Source organism: Nicotiana tabacum, chromosome 21, assembly GCF_000715075.1.
Source record: "Nicotiana tabacum cultivar K326 chromosome 21, ASM71507v2, whole genome shotgun sequence".
Classification (NCBI taxonomy): domain Eukaryota; kingdom Viridiplantae; phylum Streptophyta; class Magnoliopsida; order Solanales; family Solanaceae; genus Nicotiana; species Nicotiana tabacum.
The window spans coordinates 37,666,288-37,683,650 of record NC_134100.1 but is presented as its reverse complement, the minus strand read 5'-3'; the positions used below and the strand labels follow the sequence as shown (position 1 = coordinate 37,683,650).

Sequence of the window (17,363 nt, the reverse complement as noted above, 5' to 3'; positions counted from 1 at the left end):
TGAGTCTCCGCATTCCAATCTTGTATACCATCTTCTCAAAAGTTAAAGTTGGCAAAGATTTAGTGGACAAATCTGCTAGATTATCACTTGAACATATATTTTTTTTTAGAGAGAAACTGATATATTATTCAACTTCAAACTCATGTACATAATGAACTGAAATCTCCTCTATTTATAGAAGAAAGGAAGCAGTTGTGAGGCTTTTCAGGAAGCAGCTGCGAGACTTTTCTTGAACTGCTTGTAAGCTGTCTGCATGAGCTGCTTGCAACCTACCTGTTTAATAAGAAGTTGTTGCAAATCATTTTATTGAGTTGCTTGCATCAACTGCTTGTAGATAAACTTTAATAGAGTACCAAATGAATGAAGATTATTTATAGCAGAGTAATAAATGGACATCCACATTATAATTATTTTTATAACAAATAGCACATTTTTATGATATGTTGCTCCACTTTTTCATTTCCTTTAATAACTCTTTTTCAGTTTTATTTCCTTTTACAACCTGGGTACATTCATTTTTGTGTTTTTCCGACCTCGCCCTTGGCTTTGTACCTCATCCTATATTTGATGCCTTCAGGTCTCTGCCCCTTCAACAGTCAGCTATCAAGATCTATTGCTCTTTCCGTGCCAAAGCTGTCCTTTCGTCTCCGTTGATAGCAGAAGAAAATCCTGTCCTGTTCTCGTAACCGCCTTGCTAGGTACGCCTCATTGAGAAAAGTCTCATTTTTTGTTCGTTTGCTTTGTGCCCTAATCCATATTCTTTATTTTTAGCTGTTATTGTTCAATCTTGATTTTTTCTGAACGACTGTGCTTTCGGTTATTTATAACCGTTTTTGGCCATGAAACGAAAAATTCCAGAGCCCTTTTTATTCCTTTGTTCTATCTGTTGGCTGGGTTTTGACTTAAGGGATTGTACGCTTTTGAGTTTTTACCGCTGCAATTTTGTCGGATTTGTGGACGGTTGATGATAAAGTTGGTGTCTTTTTGCTGATTACATTAATTTCTTATTGTGAAATGCTGTATTGCTTGTATTTCTTTTCCTGTTTGGTAGTTTTGCTATTAAATCCTAATTTTTTTATAACCGAGCAATTCCAGAGAGCTACTGGTGCACGGTTTGAAACTCAGAGGATAATGGGTCCACTCCTCTACCTAAATACCAAGCCTTTGTTAATGGCACGGTTCTAACCCGTGTAATGTGCCAAGCTATGCTATTACTACTCCCCCCCACCCCCACCCCGGGGGTATTCAATCCTAATTCTTTCTTTTCTTTTTCTTTCATTGAGGTGTGTTACTTTATAGGTTTTTTTGGGTTTGGGATGGGGGAAGAACTGTCTAGTATAGTTTTATCATTATTATTATTATAAAATTGAAGGATTACTTTGTTACACAATGAAAGAGGATAACAAGTGTATGTTCCATTCTTTTATTCTTTGTTTGTTGTTTTCCCTCTGTGTATAGTTAGAAAATACACAAGGGGTGAATAATTTATGGTTGCGTCGTACCTACTGGGAAAAGCATTATATCATAGCATTCAAGGAAAGAGATTCGGAGATGAGAACTGAAAAAGGACAAGAAAGTATATGATAGTAGTTGAACTTATTCTAAAATTTTGGTTCATTTGCTGGAGATCGCAGTGTGTTCATAAACATGCATGATGTTTAGATTGATGTACTCGTATCTTTTAGCTAGATTTGGTTCTTGAGTGATGAGGTAGGAACATTTAGAACATGAAATTGCATTTTGTAAATATCTTGTATATGTGACAAATATGGTCTTTAGTTGTTTAGGAGTGTTACATGTTGGGCTTTAATCTGTGTTGCTTTTGTTGAAGTTTGGGTTTGTGGTCCGGAATGTCATCTGTATCTAGCCAGCCTCAGTTCCGATACACACAGCCTCCCTCTAAGGTTCTACATTTAAGAAACTTACCATGGGAGTGCACAGAGGAGGAACTTATCGAATTGGGGAAGCCATTTGGTAAAGTTGTCAACACCAAGTGTAATGTTGGAGCAAATAGAAATCAAGCATTTATAGAGTTTGTAAGTCGTACTTCTTTTTTCTTCAAATCTTTGTTTCTTTCTAGTGAAACTATACTTAACTTTATGTCTCGTTTTTTACCTATTAATGTTTGTAGGCAGAACTGAATCAAGCTATTGCAATGATATCGTACTATGCGTCTTCCTCAGAACCAGCTCAGGTACGAGGGAAAACCGTCTACCTACAGTATTCCAACAGACAAGAGATAGTGAACAACAAAACTATTGCCGATGTAGCTGGAAATGTATTGTTGGTAACAATTGAGGGAAATGACGCACGTCTTGTCAGTATTGATGTTCTACACTTGGTAAGTAATTATATTACTTCCCCACATATTTGTTTGGTGGATGGCAAACCTTCTTCATAGAAAGGTTTTCTACGTTTTAGTAATAGGTTATAGTATGTCTTGCTTTGTTGAGTGCTCTTTGACATGAATATGAATGGATCAGCAGGCCAATGTCAAGGATATATCTGCAATGGCAGCTTATTGCATCGGGAGAAAGAGCGCATGTGTGTTTGTTTCCTTTCTCCTTTGCTTAACACTGGCTCTTTCTCACCCCTTTTCTTAATTTTATTATCTGGACTTCCCTTGGAGTGTCAGATGTTTCTCTTTTCTTTTTCTTTTGAAAATTGGCACTCTCTTTGGTATGTGCATAATGTTTGCTGCTACATCTTGTCACCTGAGGCAAAATTGTTACTTGTGCGTCTGGCATTTGTTAGTGGATGCAGCATTTCAGTGTTCTGTTATAGTGTCTTTGTCTCTTTTAGTTTAAAATAACTCAAACTTTAGTGTTGAGCTACACTTAAATCTAAGAGATAACCTCAATGCTCTGTCCTTGGTTATTTAGTTGCCTAAACCCTCTTTCTCCGTTACTTGTTTGTGTTGATCTTTTCCTAAATCTATCTTTTTATGTAAATAGCTTATTAAATACTTTAAATGTCTCCATCCCATCGCTTCTTGTTTGGTATTATTGGAATGTTCAAAGAGAAGATTTTTTGTTTTAAAAAGACATCTTCATGGAATGGGATAGATGAAGTTCAGGTCACTTATCACTGCCGAAGACCCCAGCAATGATGATCGCCAGTTGACTATGATGCATTTATTCTCACTAAGTCAAGCCGTAGGCTTTATTGAATAGAGACACTAAGGCCTCATTTGTTTGCACTTAATGGAGGTGTGAATCTTAATCATTCAGATCTCACACACTAAGTGTGTTTGTTTTTAATGTCTGAATCTTGATCATTCAGATCTTAATCATTAAGTGTGTGTGTTTTTTAACTTCACAATCACTTAATGGGTCTGAATAGGTCTGTATGGTTAAGATCTATAACAAAGACTTAATTTCATTAAGATGCTATCATCCACATTCATTAATAATTGTCGCCACCGCCAACCATTATCAACTACCACCCCCACCACCATCCTCAACCATAGCCGCCACTACTACCCCTACCCACCACCCCACCACCATCATCCTCAACCATAACCACACACTCACCCACCTCAACTACCACCACCAACCACCCCATCACCATCAATAACCATAGCCGGCACCATCCATCATTATAAACTACCACCACCCACCATCACCTTCCTCAATCACAACCACAACCACAACCACAACCACAACCACCACTCACTATTATTAACTATCCACCACCATCCTCAACCATAATTGCTATCGCTACCAATCACCACTAGCTACTACCCAGAACCACCTTCGTTAGCCATCACCACCGACTACCATATATATATATATATATATATAGAATATTAGATTAATTAGTATTTTATTTGAATTTATGTTTATTAATTTTAAATAAAGATAAATTCTATATACTCATATGTTTAAAAACAAACCGTCTTAATCATTTAGTATACAAATCTTAAAACACATCTTAATATTCATATGTGTATTCAGATTCATGTCTTAATCTTAAAAAAACAAATGAGGCCTAAATCAACTCCATTGCTAGTGAAAGATTGATGAATGTTCTGAATATCTGAATGGCTGAAGTTATTATGTTAATTTGATCATGCAGTCTCCTGTGGTCTGGTAGTTTTGGTTGCATCAGATGCAGTAGATGAGAGGAGCGGTATTCTTTTTAACCTTTTTGAAAGAGTATTTTTTGCTTTTGAGATTTTCTTTAGGTGAACATATAGGTTTCATCCCCGAAAGGGAGATTCTTCACTGATATCTTTAAGAGAGAAGATATAATTGATAATCATTAGAAACTAGGTGGTTTTTCTGTTATCTTGTACTTCTTTATTCAAGAACAATGATTGAAATTGCAAAATAACATCTAAGAAGTTCCCAAATTTTTATTTTGTTTTTACCTTCAATTGATTTTTCTACTTAAAATCCTATTTTTTCAGGTGTTCTCAGCTTTTGGATTTGTCCATAAGATTACTACATTTGAGAAAACTGCTGGATTCCAGGTCAGTATGTTACTGAAGTTGGATTCTATCAACTTTGATTGGTCTTATTTATGTCTCTAGACCACTGATTCAGCTGACAAGTCCGCCGCTCTTACTTGGAACCCTTTTCAGGCTCTAGTGCAATTTTCTGATGCAGAAACGGCCACTTCTGCAAAGGATGCCCTTGATGGAAGAAGCATTCCCAGGTGATTGCGGATTTATATTTCAGATTGGAATGTAGCCCAACTGTTATGGATCATTTACTGTAGATGTGGTGCACATACATTGGGGCTCGACATCTTTGAAGAGCTTTTTTAAGAATCTACCGAAGGGGTACACGCATGTTCCTTGACCATTCCATATCTCATTTTATGTTCGCATAATGCTCCTCAGGTTCATTGTAATTTTAGTGATATGGCCTGTGTTGAAGGGAGCCTGGAGCAACGTTAAAGTTGTTTTCGTGTGATCTATAGGTTACAGGTTCGAGCTGTAGAATCAGCCACTAATATTTGTATTAGGGTAGGTTGTCTACATAGCATCGTTGGGGTATGACCCTTCCCCGGATCCTGCGTGAATGTGGGATACTTTGTGTACCGGGTTGCTTTTTTTTATTGCTGTTGTACTGCTAAAGAATGTAGTTTTAAATGTTGTTGTAGAACCTATTCATAATTAGGACCCGTGAGCTTGCATCTTCTAGCTTAAGAAATATTAGCCGATCCTGGTTAAAAGGTGTTGCCAGAAGAGACTTCTGCTTAGACTTGCTGTCAGCTAGCTGTTTTGATGTGCATTGCTCAGACTACTTGTCACGACCCAAAACTCGATCTGTCGTGAATCGTGATGGCGCGTATCATAGTACTAAGCAAGCCGACACCTCGCACATACTAACACTTTTAAATGAAAAATAGGAATAACACAGGTTTAAATCATCACACTCTCAAAAACTGGATAGAAGGCCAAAACCCAATACAGTAATTTCCAACATCGGGGTGTCACGGAGTACATGAGCGTCTATACAATACAAGTCTGGAAATACTGTCTATAAAAGACTAAAACTAAGTACATAAAACGGAAAGATAGGGAAGGAGAGACAAGGTTTGCGAACGCCGGGCAGCTACTTCGGAATCTCCAACGATCAAGCTGCGCAAAGAAATCAACACCCACCGTGACCAGAAGCGCCTGGATCTGCACACGAAGTGCAGGGTGTAGCGTGAGTACAACCAACTCAGTAAGTAACAAGACTAAATAATGGACTGAAAGTCATGATGAGCTTCACAGATATAGCAACATTACAGAAATTACAACATAGAAAGGTAGGCATGCTTTCAAATTCGATAATTAAGGCCAAAACAGTTAATTCATGTCAAGTTCAATTGAAACAGGATATAATATCTCTCAAAAATTTCATGACAATGATATATGCCAGCTGAAGTACAACAGAAATGAAATCAAGTGCAAAATCTCAGAGCAGCAATCACCCAGTCCTCCCATGCACTCCAACCTCACAGTCACTCATTCCTCACAGTCTCTCATTCCTCTCAATCGCCCGGCACTCGCACTCAGTAGGTACCGGTGCTCAGTGGGGTGTGTACAGACTCCGGAGGGGTTCCTTCAGTTCAAGCGCTATAACAAATCAATCATGGCATAAATCAAGAAAACATGTTGCGGCGTGCAACCCGATTCCATAAATATACTCACAATCAAGTCCTCGGCCTCACTCAATCATCAATCTCTCCCGTCTCTCGGGCTCTCAGTAATCATGATAATCGGCCCAAACAACAATGATATAATGTATCAATAATGAAGGCCGAGATGTAATATGCAAGTAAAAATTGTGACTGAGTACAAAACAACAATTTAGCAGATAATTCAACATGTACGCGACCTCTGTGGGTCCCTACAGTGCATAGTCTAAACATGGTTTCTAACATAATTTGCAGTTCAATTCCTATAACACAAGGAGAATATATGGATAACAACAGATTTTTCAACTATTCGGTTCCATGGAATTGACCAAGTCATAATTCCTACGGTGCACGCCCACACGCCCGTCACTTAGCATGTGCGTCACCTCAAAATCAATCACATGACACATAATACGGGGTTTCATACCCTCAGAACCAAATTTAGAACTGTTACTTACCTCAATCCGAGCAAATCTCTACTCCAACACACCTTTGCCTCGCGAAACGGCCCCCGAATGCCTCGAATCTAGCCACAAACAATGCGATACAATCAACACGGGCCAAAGGAATCAATTCCGTAAGAAAATACTAAACTCTTAATCAAAAAGTCAAAAGTCGACTCAAAAGCCGGGCTCACGTCTCGAAATCCGATTAAAGTCACAAAACCCGAAAGCCCATTCAACCACGAGTCCAACCATACCAAATTTACCAAAATCCGACACCAAATCGCCACCCAAATCTCCAAATCCCTAGCCTCAAACTCTCAAATTCCACCTTAATTACACACAAACTAGGTGGAAAAATCAATGGGGAGACACAATTATTGAATAAATTAGACTACAAGTGACTTACCTCAAGAAATCCCCCGAAAATCCTCTCAAGAATCGCCAAATCCCGAGCTTGAAATGTTAAAAATGGTGAAAATCTCGGAACCCTCGTTTTAAATAATCTGCCCAGCATTCTCGCTTCTGCGGCCAATTTAGCCGCTTCTGCGGCACTGCTTTTGCGGTCCATCATCTGAATCTGCGGAAGCCACCAAGCCGACCAACCGCTTCTGCGATCCTCCACGCGCAGGTGCGAGTCCGCACCTGGGGAATTCCTTCCGCATCTGCGCTCCACAGTCCCCCGTCCAACCTCCACTTATGCGCTTCCCAGCTTGCACCTGCGATCAATGCTCCACAGGTGCGATTATACCAGTAGACTCCTGCTTCAGTAGTGCACTAAGTCCCATTTTCGATCCGTTAACCATCCGAAATCAACCCGAGTTCCCCGGGACCTCAACCAATTATACCAAGTCCTAAAACACGATACGAACTTAGTCGAGCCCCCAAATCACCTCAAACAACATCAAAAACACTAATCGCACCCCAATTCAAGCCTATTGAAACTAAGGAATTCGAACTTCTATAAACGACACCGAAACCCATCAAATCACGTCCGATTGACCCCAAATTTTGCACACAAGTCACAAATTTTACCACGGACCTACCCCAACTCTCGGAACTCCAATCCGAGTCCGGTAACCACAAAGTCCACTCTCGGTCAAACTTCTAAATTTTCAACTTTCGCCATTTCAAGCCTAATTCAACCGCGGACCTCCAAATCACAATTCGGACATGCTTCTAATTCCAAAATCACCCAATGGAGCTAACGGAACCATCAAAACTCCATTCCGGAGTCGTCTACACATGAGTCCACCTCCGGTCAACCTTTTCAACTTAAGTTTTCATCCTTGAGACTAAGTGTCTCAATTCATTCCGAAACCTTACCGGACCGGAACCAACTACTCTTGTAAGTCACATAGCAGTTATAAAGTACAAAATGAGCAGTAAATGGGGGAACATGGCTACAACTCTCAAAACGACCGGCCGGGTCGTTACACTACTATGATATTATTTTAAAAAAAAAATACTGCTGTCTTTATACCCATCATCGGCTGTTCAGTATCACTACATGCTAGTTTTTTTTTTTTTTTTTGTGTGTGTATTTGAGAGTGGCTATTGACCTATATTGTTGTTCTCTTCTGCCTTAGGTATTTGATTCCAGAACTGGGACCTTGCTCCCTCAAAATAACATATTCTGCACATACTGATCTTAGTGTGAAGTTTCAGAGTCATCGTAGCAGGTAGAACTGATCTCTCGCTCACTCTCACTCTCTCTCCCCCTCTCTCTCTTTCACACACACACACACACCCTTTTTTGCTAAACAAACATTCCTGATAAATGGCTTGTTCTATTTTGGGAAAATTAGGTGTACATATTGCATTTTGTTGGCCTTCATCACTAATACTCATTTTATTTCCTATTCTTTGGGAGTCTAATGATTACTTTTCTCCTTTCTTTAATCATCATTTCATATGGTTTTGATTTAGGGATTACACCAATCCTCTCCTTCCTGTTGCACCCTCAGCCATTGATGCAAGTGGTCAGGTAATCAATTTGTCACAACTCTTAGTGTGGTCATTAGTTGCATGGGGGGATGTGTTAGGATTCTAATTTGTGTCTTCCTACTTTCTTGTTTGTGTATTCTGGATTTTCCTTTTTGATATGTCAAAAGCTTCATTAACTAACACGGAATCAGTATTAAAAATTATGTACGAAGTAAGCGTGTGGCTTAATCATCTTCATCTATCAAATTTGCCACGTATGTATAGCAAGATATACTCCCTCTACACAAAAGGTACAAGTGTTTCAGAAAAGAATACCCTTTCATGTCGTATTTTGCAAATTTGGGGGCTGCTTTAAGATAATGCATCTTTCCTGGAGATTATGATTTAACTGGTAGAGTATAGCAGTTTGTGTGCTTATCTTTGTATGGTTGGTGCACGACGTATGTTTCTGTGCTTAGGGTGCATTTGCAGTTGGTTGATGAAATGCTGGTTTCTTTCCTTTCTTTGAAATTTCTCCCATTCACGTTTCAGATCAGTGTGGGTTTAGATGGGAAGAAGCTGGAGCCTGAGAGTAATGTTCTTCTAGCTTCCATTGAGAACATGCAGTATGCTGTAACCTTGGATGTCCTACACATGGTACCCTACTTCAGTTACAAGATAGTTTCTGTACATTCTCTTTCAGCCTTAATCCCGAGTTACTTATTGCTTTATCTGTTTCCCTTCATGTGTGGGGTTCAGGTTTTTTCAGCTTTCGGCCCTGTGCTAAAGATTGCAATGTTTGATAAGAATGGTGGGGTTCAGGCTCTAATACAATATCCAGGTCAGATGAAAATTTCCATTTTCTTCTTCAGTGTGTTTTTCCACTAAAAAGTCAGTAGTTGCTTGTTTTGATGATTCAAAATATTTCTAGCAAAGAGGCCAAGGATGGTTCTCAGCTGTATTTGCATAGGGAATTTGGCAATGAAGTTATAGTCTTTTGTTTTTATTAGTGTCTAGATATATTGATTGAAGAAACTTAGTGGTTATTGTACTTGTATCTGACCTAAACCGTGGATTGTTACCCTCTTGAAATTGGTCACCTTGTACTGGTTTTGTATAACTGGAACTAATCTGGTTCCTCAGTACTAAGAGTGCTTGTATGCTGAACGATAGAATAAACGCAATGTGTTTGCAGATGTGCAGACATCAGTTGTTGCAAAGGAAGCTTTGGAAGGACATTCCATATATGAAGGAGGATTTTGTAAGCTTCATATCTCCTACTCTCGCCACACTGATCTCAGTATTAAGGTAAAAAAAGGGTCATAAAGCGCTTTATTTGCTAACGATACTAGGAGTAATTTATAACAGCTACTACAGTTTTAGCGTCAGCCATCTCTTTATGTTTTTTGCCTATTTGGAACAAGTTGTCTACAAAATCACGTGTTTTCCTGGTTTGATATCAGGTAAATAATGATCGGAGCAGAGATTATACAATCCCGAATGCCCCTATGCTGAACTCTCAACCCTCGGTTTTGGGGCAGCAACCACATCCAGTAGGAGGTCCAGGTGTTCATCCATACAATGGGCCTACACAATATGCCCCAGCTCCACAAGATCATGCTGCACCTCAGCATACAGCTGGCTGGAACTCACCTGTTGGGGCTGCACCTCAACAAATACCGATGCAGATGCAGAATCACCCTTACTCTATGCCTGCAAGTGGGCCGCCTCAGATGGGTCATGGGATGCTTTCATTGCATGGACAGAACAGCCTACCACATTCTGCCGGAATGCCTCCATATCATCCACAATAGCACTAGTGAGAACCGCAAACTTATCTAGACCAGGATTACATTTTGTTGCAGCGAGATCTAAGCCAAAATGTTGCATATTTTGGTCCAGACTGCATTTCTTTGTTCTTCTTTTTCTGTCTCCCTCTCTATATCTTGTTCCCTTTTTCTTTTGGGTGTCATTGGAAGGTTTCTAAACTACTTGTAGGCATGCACTGGCTATGAGAGACTTCATTGACCTGTAGTGCAAATCGTTTTTAATTGTCTTTTCATTGGGTGCCATATATCAATTATATTATGGTCGTAGCAGTTGGTTTCAGTGTGCTTTGAGATATTTATACTGTGGCTTGATTGATTGATTGGAAATAATTGTTGTGATTGCTTTCGGAGGAGTTGAGGCTTAATTATGTGAAACGAAAATGATCCTCGTAAAGACAAATTTTCTCTTACGAATAGAAGAAAATGATTCTGCAAAAATTCCTTATGTTTTATTTTATGGAAAGGGGTCATATCATATGTACCCCCCTCCCTCTACTATAAACAATAAGTTATATTTACCCTCGTTTAAGTTACTGTATTTATTAAAATTGACTTTCCGTTGCACTTTGGGATTCAAATTACCCTCAGCCATTAAATCCCTCTTTGTAACTTAGAAAACACACATTGCACCCCCTTGTTGAACAAAAAATAACCCGTCCCATTCTTTATTTTATCCAGCCGGCCCAACCTAATAACTCGCCCCACCCTAGCCCCTCTCACCTGAGTAAATTTAAGTAAGTTTTATAATATGTGAGATAATAAAAATAATGGTCAAAAGTCAACTGTTGGAGTTCAAGTAAAGTAGTTATTGATGGAATTTCCGCCAAAGTCGGAATCAAGCCATTTTAAAGAGAAATTCGCAGCTACTACTCGTCGTTGCTGCTTGAAACAAGAACAAGAAGGTGAACTAATGACATATTTCGTAAGTGGTGTCCACAATTGTTGAGTGTTGCTCCTCGTAGACCACAAATGTTGGAAAGTATATTTTCTAATCAAACTACGGCGAAGTTCTTTATTGGTTTCTTCAGATTTATTAGGATTCCCACGTGGTTTTTGTATACGGGTAAAACCGAGCTCGATATTCGATCGAGCTTCCGAACTCCCTGATTAGGTCAGGGTCGAAATATCTGTGATCGAGTGAAGTCGAGCTCGAAGATTGATCTGACGTCTAACACCATCAGCCAAGATCGGCATATGGTGATTGTGATCGGACCCAAAGCATTGTCAAAGTTAGCCATCGAAATCATCAGATTTGCCCTCGAGTTTACCGAAGTCGTAACCGGTCATGTTTCTAACGGTCTCAAAGAAAGCTTTGCCAACTCATCCGACAAGGGGTCCGTAATTCTCGCCATTAACCAATCATTATGGCAGAAATCACGGAACGACTCAAAAAAGTGAACCAACGGTTAGCAAATCAAGGACTTCTGCCTTTTATAGAACAATAAAATAATACCTTAAAAGGTAGATCTCCCCTAATATATAAGGGGAACTTGACAATTCATTGAGGGCATTGTAACATACGCTGATAAGCAATACATTCTCTGAGTTCTTACTCTTTGGTATCTTTGTATCAACAAAAGTGCATTCATTTCAAGGGCAGCTCGCTTACCTAAGCTGAAATCATCCAATTCATGTGGTTTACGGTTAATTTATCATTATTTATTTCAATTGCAATTTAATTTATCATTTTGTATCAAGTTAATCCGCATATCCTTTAAACCACTAACAAATTCAATTGTTTTCCAATTTTGAGGGTAAACAGTTTGGCGCCCACCGTGGGGCTAAGGATAATAGTGGTTATTTGATATAAATCTCCATAACACACACTACTTTACGCTTGCTCTTTGAAGTGTCTTTGATTTCTGGCTAAAACTGCCAAACTCTCAATTAGCACCCATACATATCGACAACGAGTCCGGTCATCAGGGTGAGAATAACAACATGGCGCCCGATAACGTAGGGCCACCTACTGATCCCGTTGGAATTTCGCTCGCAGATCCGATTGATGTTAATTCACATGTGGCTATCGACACAAACTTGCCTACCGACCCCAAAAATAGCATCCGTGGTGAGGGTCGATTGGCAGCTCGAAACACACAAAATAATAAAGAAGACGGGATCAACCTACAGATGATCTTCGAAATGCTGCAAGCTCAATAGGTGGCGATAGCTCAGTTGCAGAGCCAAAGCCAGGCGCCGAGCAGGGTTGAACCCGATCCGCCCCATGAAGTCACCTACAGAAATGAACTGGTCGTAGTAAGGTCAAATGAACAAGAATCGGGTACTAACCCCGAGATTATAAAGATGCTCGAGGAGTTGACAAAGCGGATAGAATCATGGAAAAAGAAAATTGAAGCGAACAACAAAAAATTCGAAACCTACAATTCTAGGGTAGATCAAATCCTAGGAGCACCTCCGATATTGAAAGGACTGGATTCCAGGAAGTTCGTGCAAAAACATTTTCCTCCGAGCGCGGCACCGAAGCCGATCCCCAAGAAATTTCGTATGCCCGAAATACCTAAGTATAACGGAACGACCGATCCAAATGAGCATGTAACCTCTTACACATGTGCCATCAAAGGGAACGACTTGGAAGACGACGAGATCGAGTCTGTTCTACTGAAAAAATTTGGGGAGGCCCTGTCAAAGGGAGCTATGATATGGTATCACAACTTACCTCCTAATTCTATTGACTCATTTGGTATGCTTGCAGACTCTTTCGTAAAAGCACATGCTGGTGCCATCAAGGTCGAAACCAGGAAATTAGACCTTTTCAAAGTCAAATAGAAGGATAATTAGATGCTCAGAGAATTCGTGTCCCGTTTTCAAATGGAACGAATGGATCTGCCGCCAGTCGCTGATGATTGGGTTGTTCAAGCTTTCACTCAGGGACTCAATATTCGAAGCTAGGTGGCTTCACAGCAGCTGAAGCAGAACCTGATAGAATACTCGGCCGTTACATGGGCCGATGTACATAACCGGTATCAATAGAAAATTAGAGTCGAATATGACCAACTCGGGGCCCCTTCAAAGTCTGTTTAACACGTCATAACCCTCGACAGAGTCAAGAGAGACATCGATCATGAACCAAGATCAAACAGGGATCGATATCTTCCATATAATAGAGATCGGAGGAGCAGTGGGTCCGGGCAGAACCCCATAAGAAACGAAAGGAGAAATGACCAAGGTCGAAGCAACCGGGGGCTCATGACCAAAAACAGCTTCGACAGGTCCATCGGGGCTAAAAGAGCACCGAGGCTATCGGAATACAACTTTAATGTCGATGTTGCCGCCATCGTATCAGCTATCGGGTGCATCAAGGATACCAAATGGCCTCGACCTCTACAATCCGATCCAGCTCAAAGGGATCCTAACCAGATGTACAAATATCATGGAACACACAGCCATAGAACGAAAGATTGTGGGCAACTGAGAGAAGAAGTAGCCCGACTATTCAACAATGGGCACCTTCGAGAATTCTTGAGTGACTGGGCCAAGAATCATTTCAGAAACAGGGATTCTAACAAGCAGACAGAACAAGAAGATACCGAACCTAAACACGTCATTAATATGATCATCAGTGGAGTCGATATCCCACGTGGGCCGATGTTGAAACGCACCAAAGTATCCATCACTAGGGAGAAACGAACTCGAGACTACATACCAGAAGGAATTTTATCTTTCAGCGACGAGGATGCGAAAGGGATCGTACAACCTTACAATGATGCACTAGTAATATCTGTACTCGTAAATAAAACTCGAATTAAACGTGTGTTGATTGATCCGGGTAGATCGACCAACATCATTCGGTCGAGGATCGTGGAGCAGCTCGGTCTACAAGACAGAATCGTGCCTGCAATCCGAGTTCTAAACGAGTTCAACATGGCATGTGAAACCACCAAGGGGGAGATAACATTACCGGTCAATACCACCGGAACCATACGAGAGGCCAAGTTTTATGTGATTGAATGAGACATGAGGTACAACTCCCTTCTCGGAAGGCCATGGATCCACAACATGAGGGCAGTGCCCTCAACTCTTCACCAAGTGTTAAAATTCCTAACTTCGGGAGGGGGGAGGGGGATTAAGACAATCTACGGGAAACAACCGGCCGCAAAAGAGATGTTTGCAGTCGAAGAAGTGATTCCAATATCAACGCTCGTAACATCGAAGGAACCGAATTCGGGCGCAAACCAAGAGGCCAAATTACAGTCACCGATACCGGCTGCGATCCTACCGGATAAGCAGAAGACTTATGAAGACGATGATTACGGGGTTCCCCGATCTTTTATAATCTCCGACGAGTCCGACGCAACCAAATCGACGGTCGAAGAGCTGAAATAGGTTATATTGATCGAACATCTACCCGATCGGAAGTTATACCTAGGCACGGGGTTAACTCCCGAGCTTAGGAAAAAACTTATTCAATTTCTTGTAGCTAATATAGATTATTTCGCTTGGTCCCATCTTGATATGACATGGATCCCACCGGAGATAACCATTCACAAGCTAAGCATAAACCTAAAAATCAATTCGATCAAGCAGAAGAAGAGGCCCCAGTTCGAGGTCAAACCTGCTTTCATCAAGGACGAGGTATCTAAACTCCTTAAAATAGGGTCCATTCAGGAGGTTAAATACCCGGATTGGTTAGCAAACGTAGTGGTAGTCCCTAAAAAGGGAGACAAATTAAGAATGTGTGTAGATTATAAGGATATGAACAAAGCATGTCCCAAGAACTCTTTCCCTCTGCCCAATATTGATCGCATGATCGATGCCACGACCAGCCACGAGACCTAAGTTTTCTCGATGCCTATTTCGGGTACAACCAGATACGGATGGACCCGGATGATCAGGAAAAAACCTCCTTCATCACTAAGTACGACACGTACTGCTATAACATGATGCCATTCGGATTAAAAAATGCCTGTGCCAGTTATCAATGCCTGGTAAACCGGATGTTTGAGGAAAAAATAGGAAAATCGATGGAGGTTTACATTAACGATATGTTGGTTAAGTTCCTGCGAGCAGAGGACCATTTAAAACATTTGCAAGAAACCTTCAGCATATTGAAGAAGTACAATATGAAGCTGAACCCGAAAAAATGTGCGTTCGGAGTTGGATCAGGTAAATTCCTCGGGTTCATGGTATCCAACCAAGGAATCGAGATCAACCCTGACAAGATCAAAGCCATCGAAGATATCATGATCGTGAACAACGTAAAGGCCGTGCAAAGGCTAATCGGGCGCATAGCCGCCTTGGGGCGATTTATTTCGAGGTCGTTCGATAAAAGCCACTGATTCTTCGCACTATTGAAAAAGAAGAATAACTTTTCATGGACTCCGGAATGCCAACGAGATTCGGAGAAGCTAAAGAGGTACTTATCGAGCCCACTGCTACTTCACACACCAAAGATAGACGAACAATTGTACTTGTACTTGGCGATCTCGGAGATAGCGGTAAGTGGAGTCCTAGTTCGGGAAGAACGAGGTACGCAATTTCTGATTTATTATATTAGTAGGACCTTAGGTGAGGCCGAAACTAGGTACCCTCACCTAGAAAAACTGGCGCTCGCCTTGCTAAGCGCCTCCAGGAAGCTAAAACCATACTTCCAATGTCACCCCATATGTGTCGTAATAACTTACCTGTTAAGGAACGTTATGCATAAACCCGAACTCTCAGGCCGATTGGCCAAATGGGACGTGGAAGTAAGTGGTTACGATATTGAGTACCGACCCCGGACCGCCATTAAGTCCCAAATTTTGGCAGACTTCGTGGCCGACTTTATGCCGACCCTAATTACTGAGGTTTACAACCCGGTTCAGCCCGGGTCAGCTCGGGTCAGCCCGGTACTGTAGCGTGGGGGGACGGGCTGGGACGGGTTGGGCGGGGAGCGGGTTTCAAACGAATAGTTTTTTGATACCGGTGCACCGGAACCCGCTAAGCCCGTTAACGGGTTGTTAACGGGCTACAGCCCGATTTAGCCCGATTTTTTTTTAACTTTTTTTTTGACCGTTGCCAACGGTCAAATTCAAATATGACCATTGGCCAACGGCCCTTTTTTGCAGAAATGGCCATTTCAGCCTACCCCCTTAAGAAAATAGCCCCGACACCCCTAGTATTTGATAAATTATAATTTTAACCTTTTAAAAACTATAAATAGCCACCCTTCTTCTTCATTTTTCCTCACAATTCACTCTCTTACTACTCTAATTCTCTCTTGATATTATTGATTATTGTTCTTAAATTCTCAATTTACTTATTATTTCAAGTTTCATCAAATATTTAGTTTAGCCATTACAAAATTATTATTATCAAATATCAAGTATTCAAGTGAAGTGTGGTATCAACTATCAAGTATCGATCTATCAATTGAAGTTTGATTTTTGATATCAAATTTAGTGCGGCATCCGGGATCCTGGTACACTCGTTCTATATCTTTCTCTTCTTTGGTGTACATTTATTTTATTATTTACAATTATTAATTTAATTTACATAATGGATAAATTTAGAGCAGCCAAAAAAGCGTGCACTAGTAGAGGTGGTAGTAAGAAAACTTTCAAAAGATCAAGAGGTGGTGCTTGTTCTTCTAGCAGCTTTACACATATTTCTGAAAGTTCACGTGAAAATTTAAATGTAGATTATGAGGGTCTTCAAGAAAATTATGGTATAGATGATGATTTAGATGATAATTTAGATGATATTCCATTTCCATCACCTGATAATCTTGAAACACCACCAGCTACACCTGGTAATGCTAGTCAAACTCAAAATATTAGGGGTGGAAGTCGTGGTAATACAAGTAGGCCTCCCCTCCCTATTAAGAAGAATCGAAGATTAAGAAGTAAGTGTTGGAATTTTTTTGACAGACTAGAAGAAGATAAAAATTATGTAAGATGTAGAATTTGTAAGGATATTTATAAACACGAGACCGGTAAGGGAGGGGGAACGGGTCAACTTCGTAGGCACATGGTAGACAACCACCCTCTTGATTGGGGAGTAGATGAGGAAGATGGGCAACAAAAACTTAACC

The 17,363-nt window shown here is 40.5% G+C and overlaps 1 protein-coding gene across 5 annotated transcripts; it reads left to right on the top strand.

Moving 5' to 3' along the window:
* The first annotated feature begins 503 nt into the window (after nucleotides 1-503).
* On the top strand, nucleotides 504-10,613 carry LOC107803079 (polypyrimidine tract-binding protein homolog 2-like). Of its 5 annotated transcripts, none has more exons than XM_075242069.1 (12): nucleotides 521-698; nucleotides 1,832-2,036; nucleotides 2,132-2,341; nucleotides 2,487-2,544; nucleotides 4,412-4,474; nucleotides 4,586-4,659; nucleotides 8,168-8,260; nucleotides 8,508-8,565; nucleotides 9,057-9,161; nucleotides 9,264-9,345; nucleotides 9,700-9,812; nucleotides 9,968-10,613. In XM_075242069.1, exons 3-12 carry the CDS (start codon nucleotides 2,304-2,306, stop codon nucleotides 10,316-10,318), a joined length of 1,035 nt encoding a protein of 344 aa, XP_075098170.1. In that variant the 5' UTR covers nucleotides 521-698; nucleotides 1,832-2,036; nucleotides 2,132-2,303; the 3' UTR covers nucleotides 10,319-10,613. The 5 variants fall into 5 exon arrangements, with proteins under 5 accessions (XP_016482170.1, XP_016482167.1, XP_075098170.1 ...); XM_075242068.1 differs by having other exon boundaries at nucleotides 2,484-2,544; XM_016626684.2 differs by lacking the exon at nucleotides 2,487-2,544 and having other exon boundaries at nucleotides 504-698; nucleotides 9,700-9,765.
* Nucleotides 10,614-17,363: the final 6,750 nt, after the last annotated feature.

Excerpts from the sequence above, each read along its gene's own strand:
- LOC107803079 (XM_016626681.2), top strand. The coding sequence starts at position 1,851 with ATGTCATCTGTATCTAGCCAGCCTCAGTTCCGATACACACAGCCTCCC. Across the intron at positions 4,660-8,167 it reads GATGGAAGAAGCATTCCCAG|GTATTTGATTCCAGAACTGG; the intron begins GTGATTGCGGAT and ends CTTCTGCCTTAG. Across the intron at positions 8,261-8,507 it reads TTTCAGAGTCATCGTAGCAG|GGATTACACCAATCCTCTCC; the intron begins GTAGAACTGATC and ends GTTTTGATTTAG.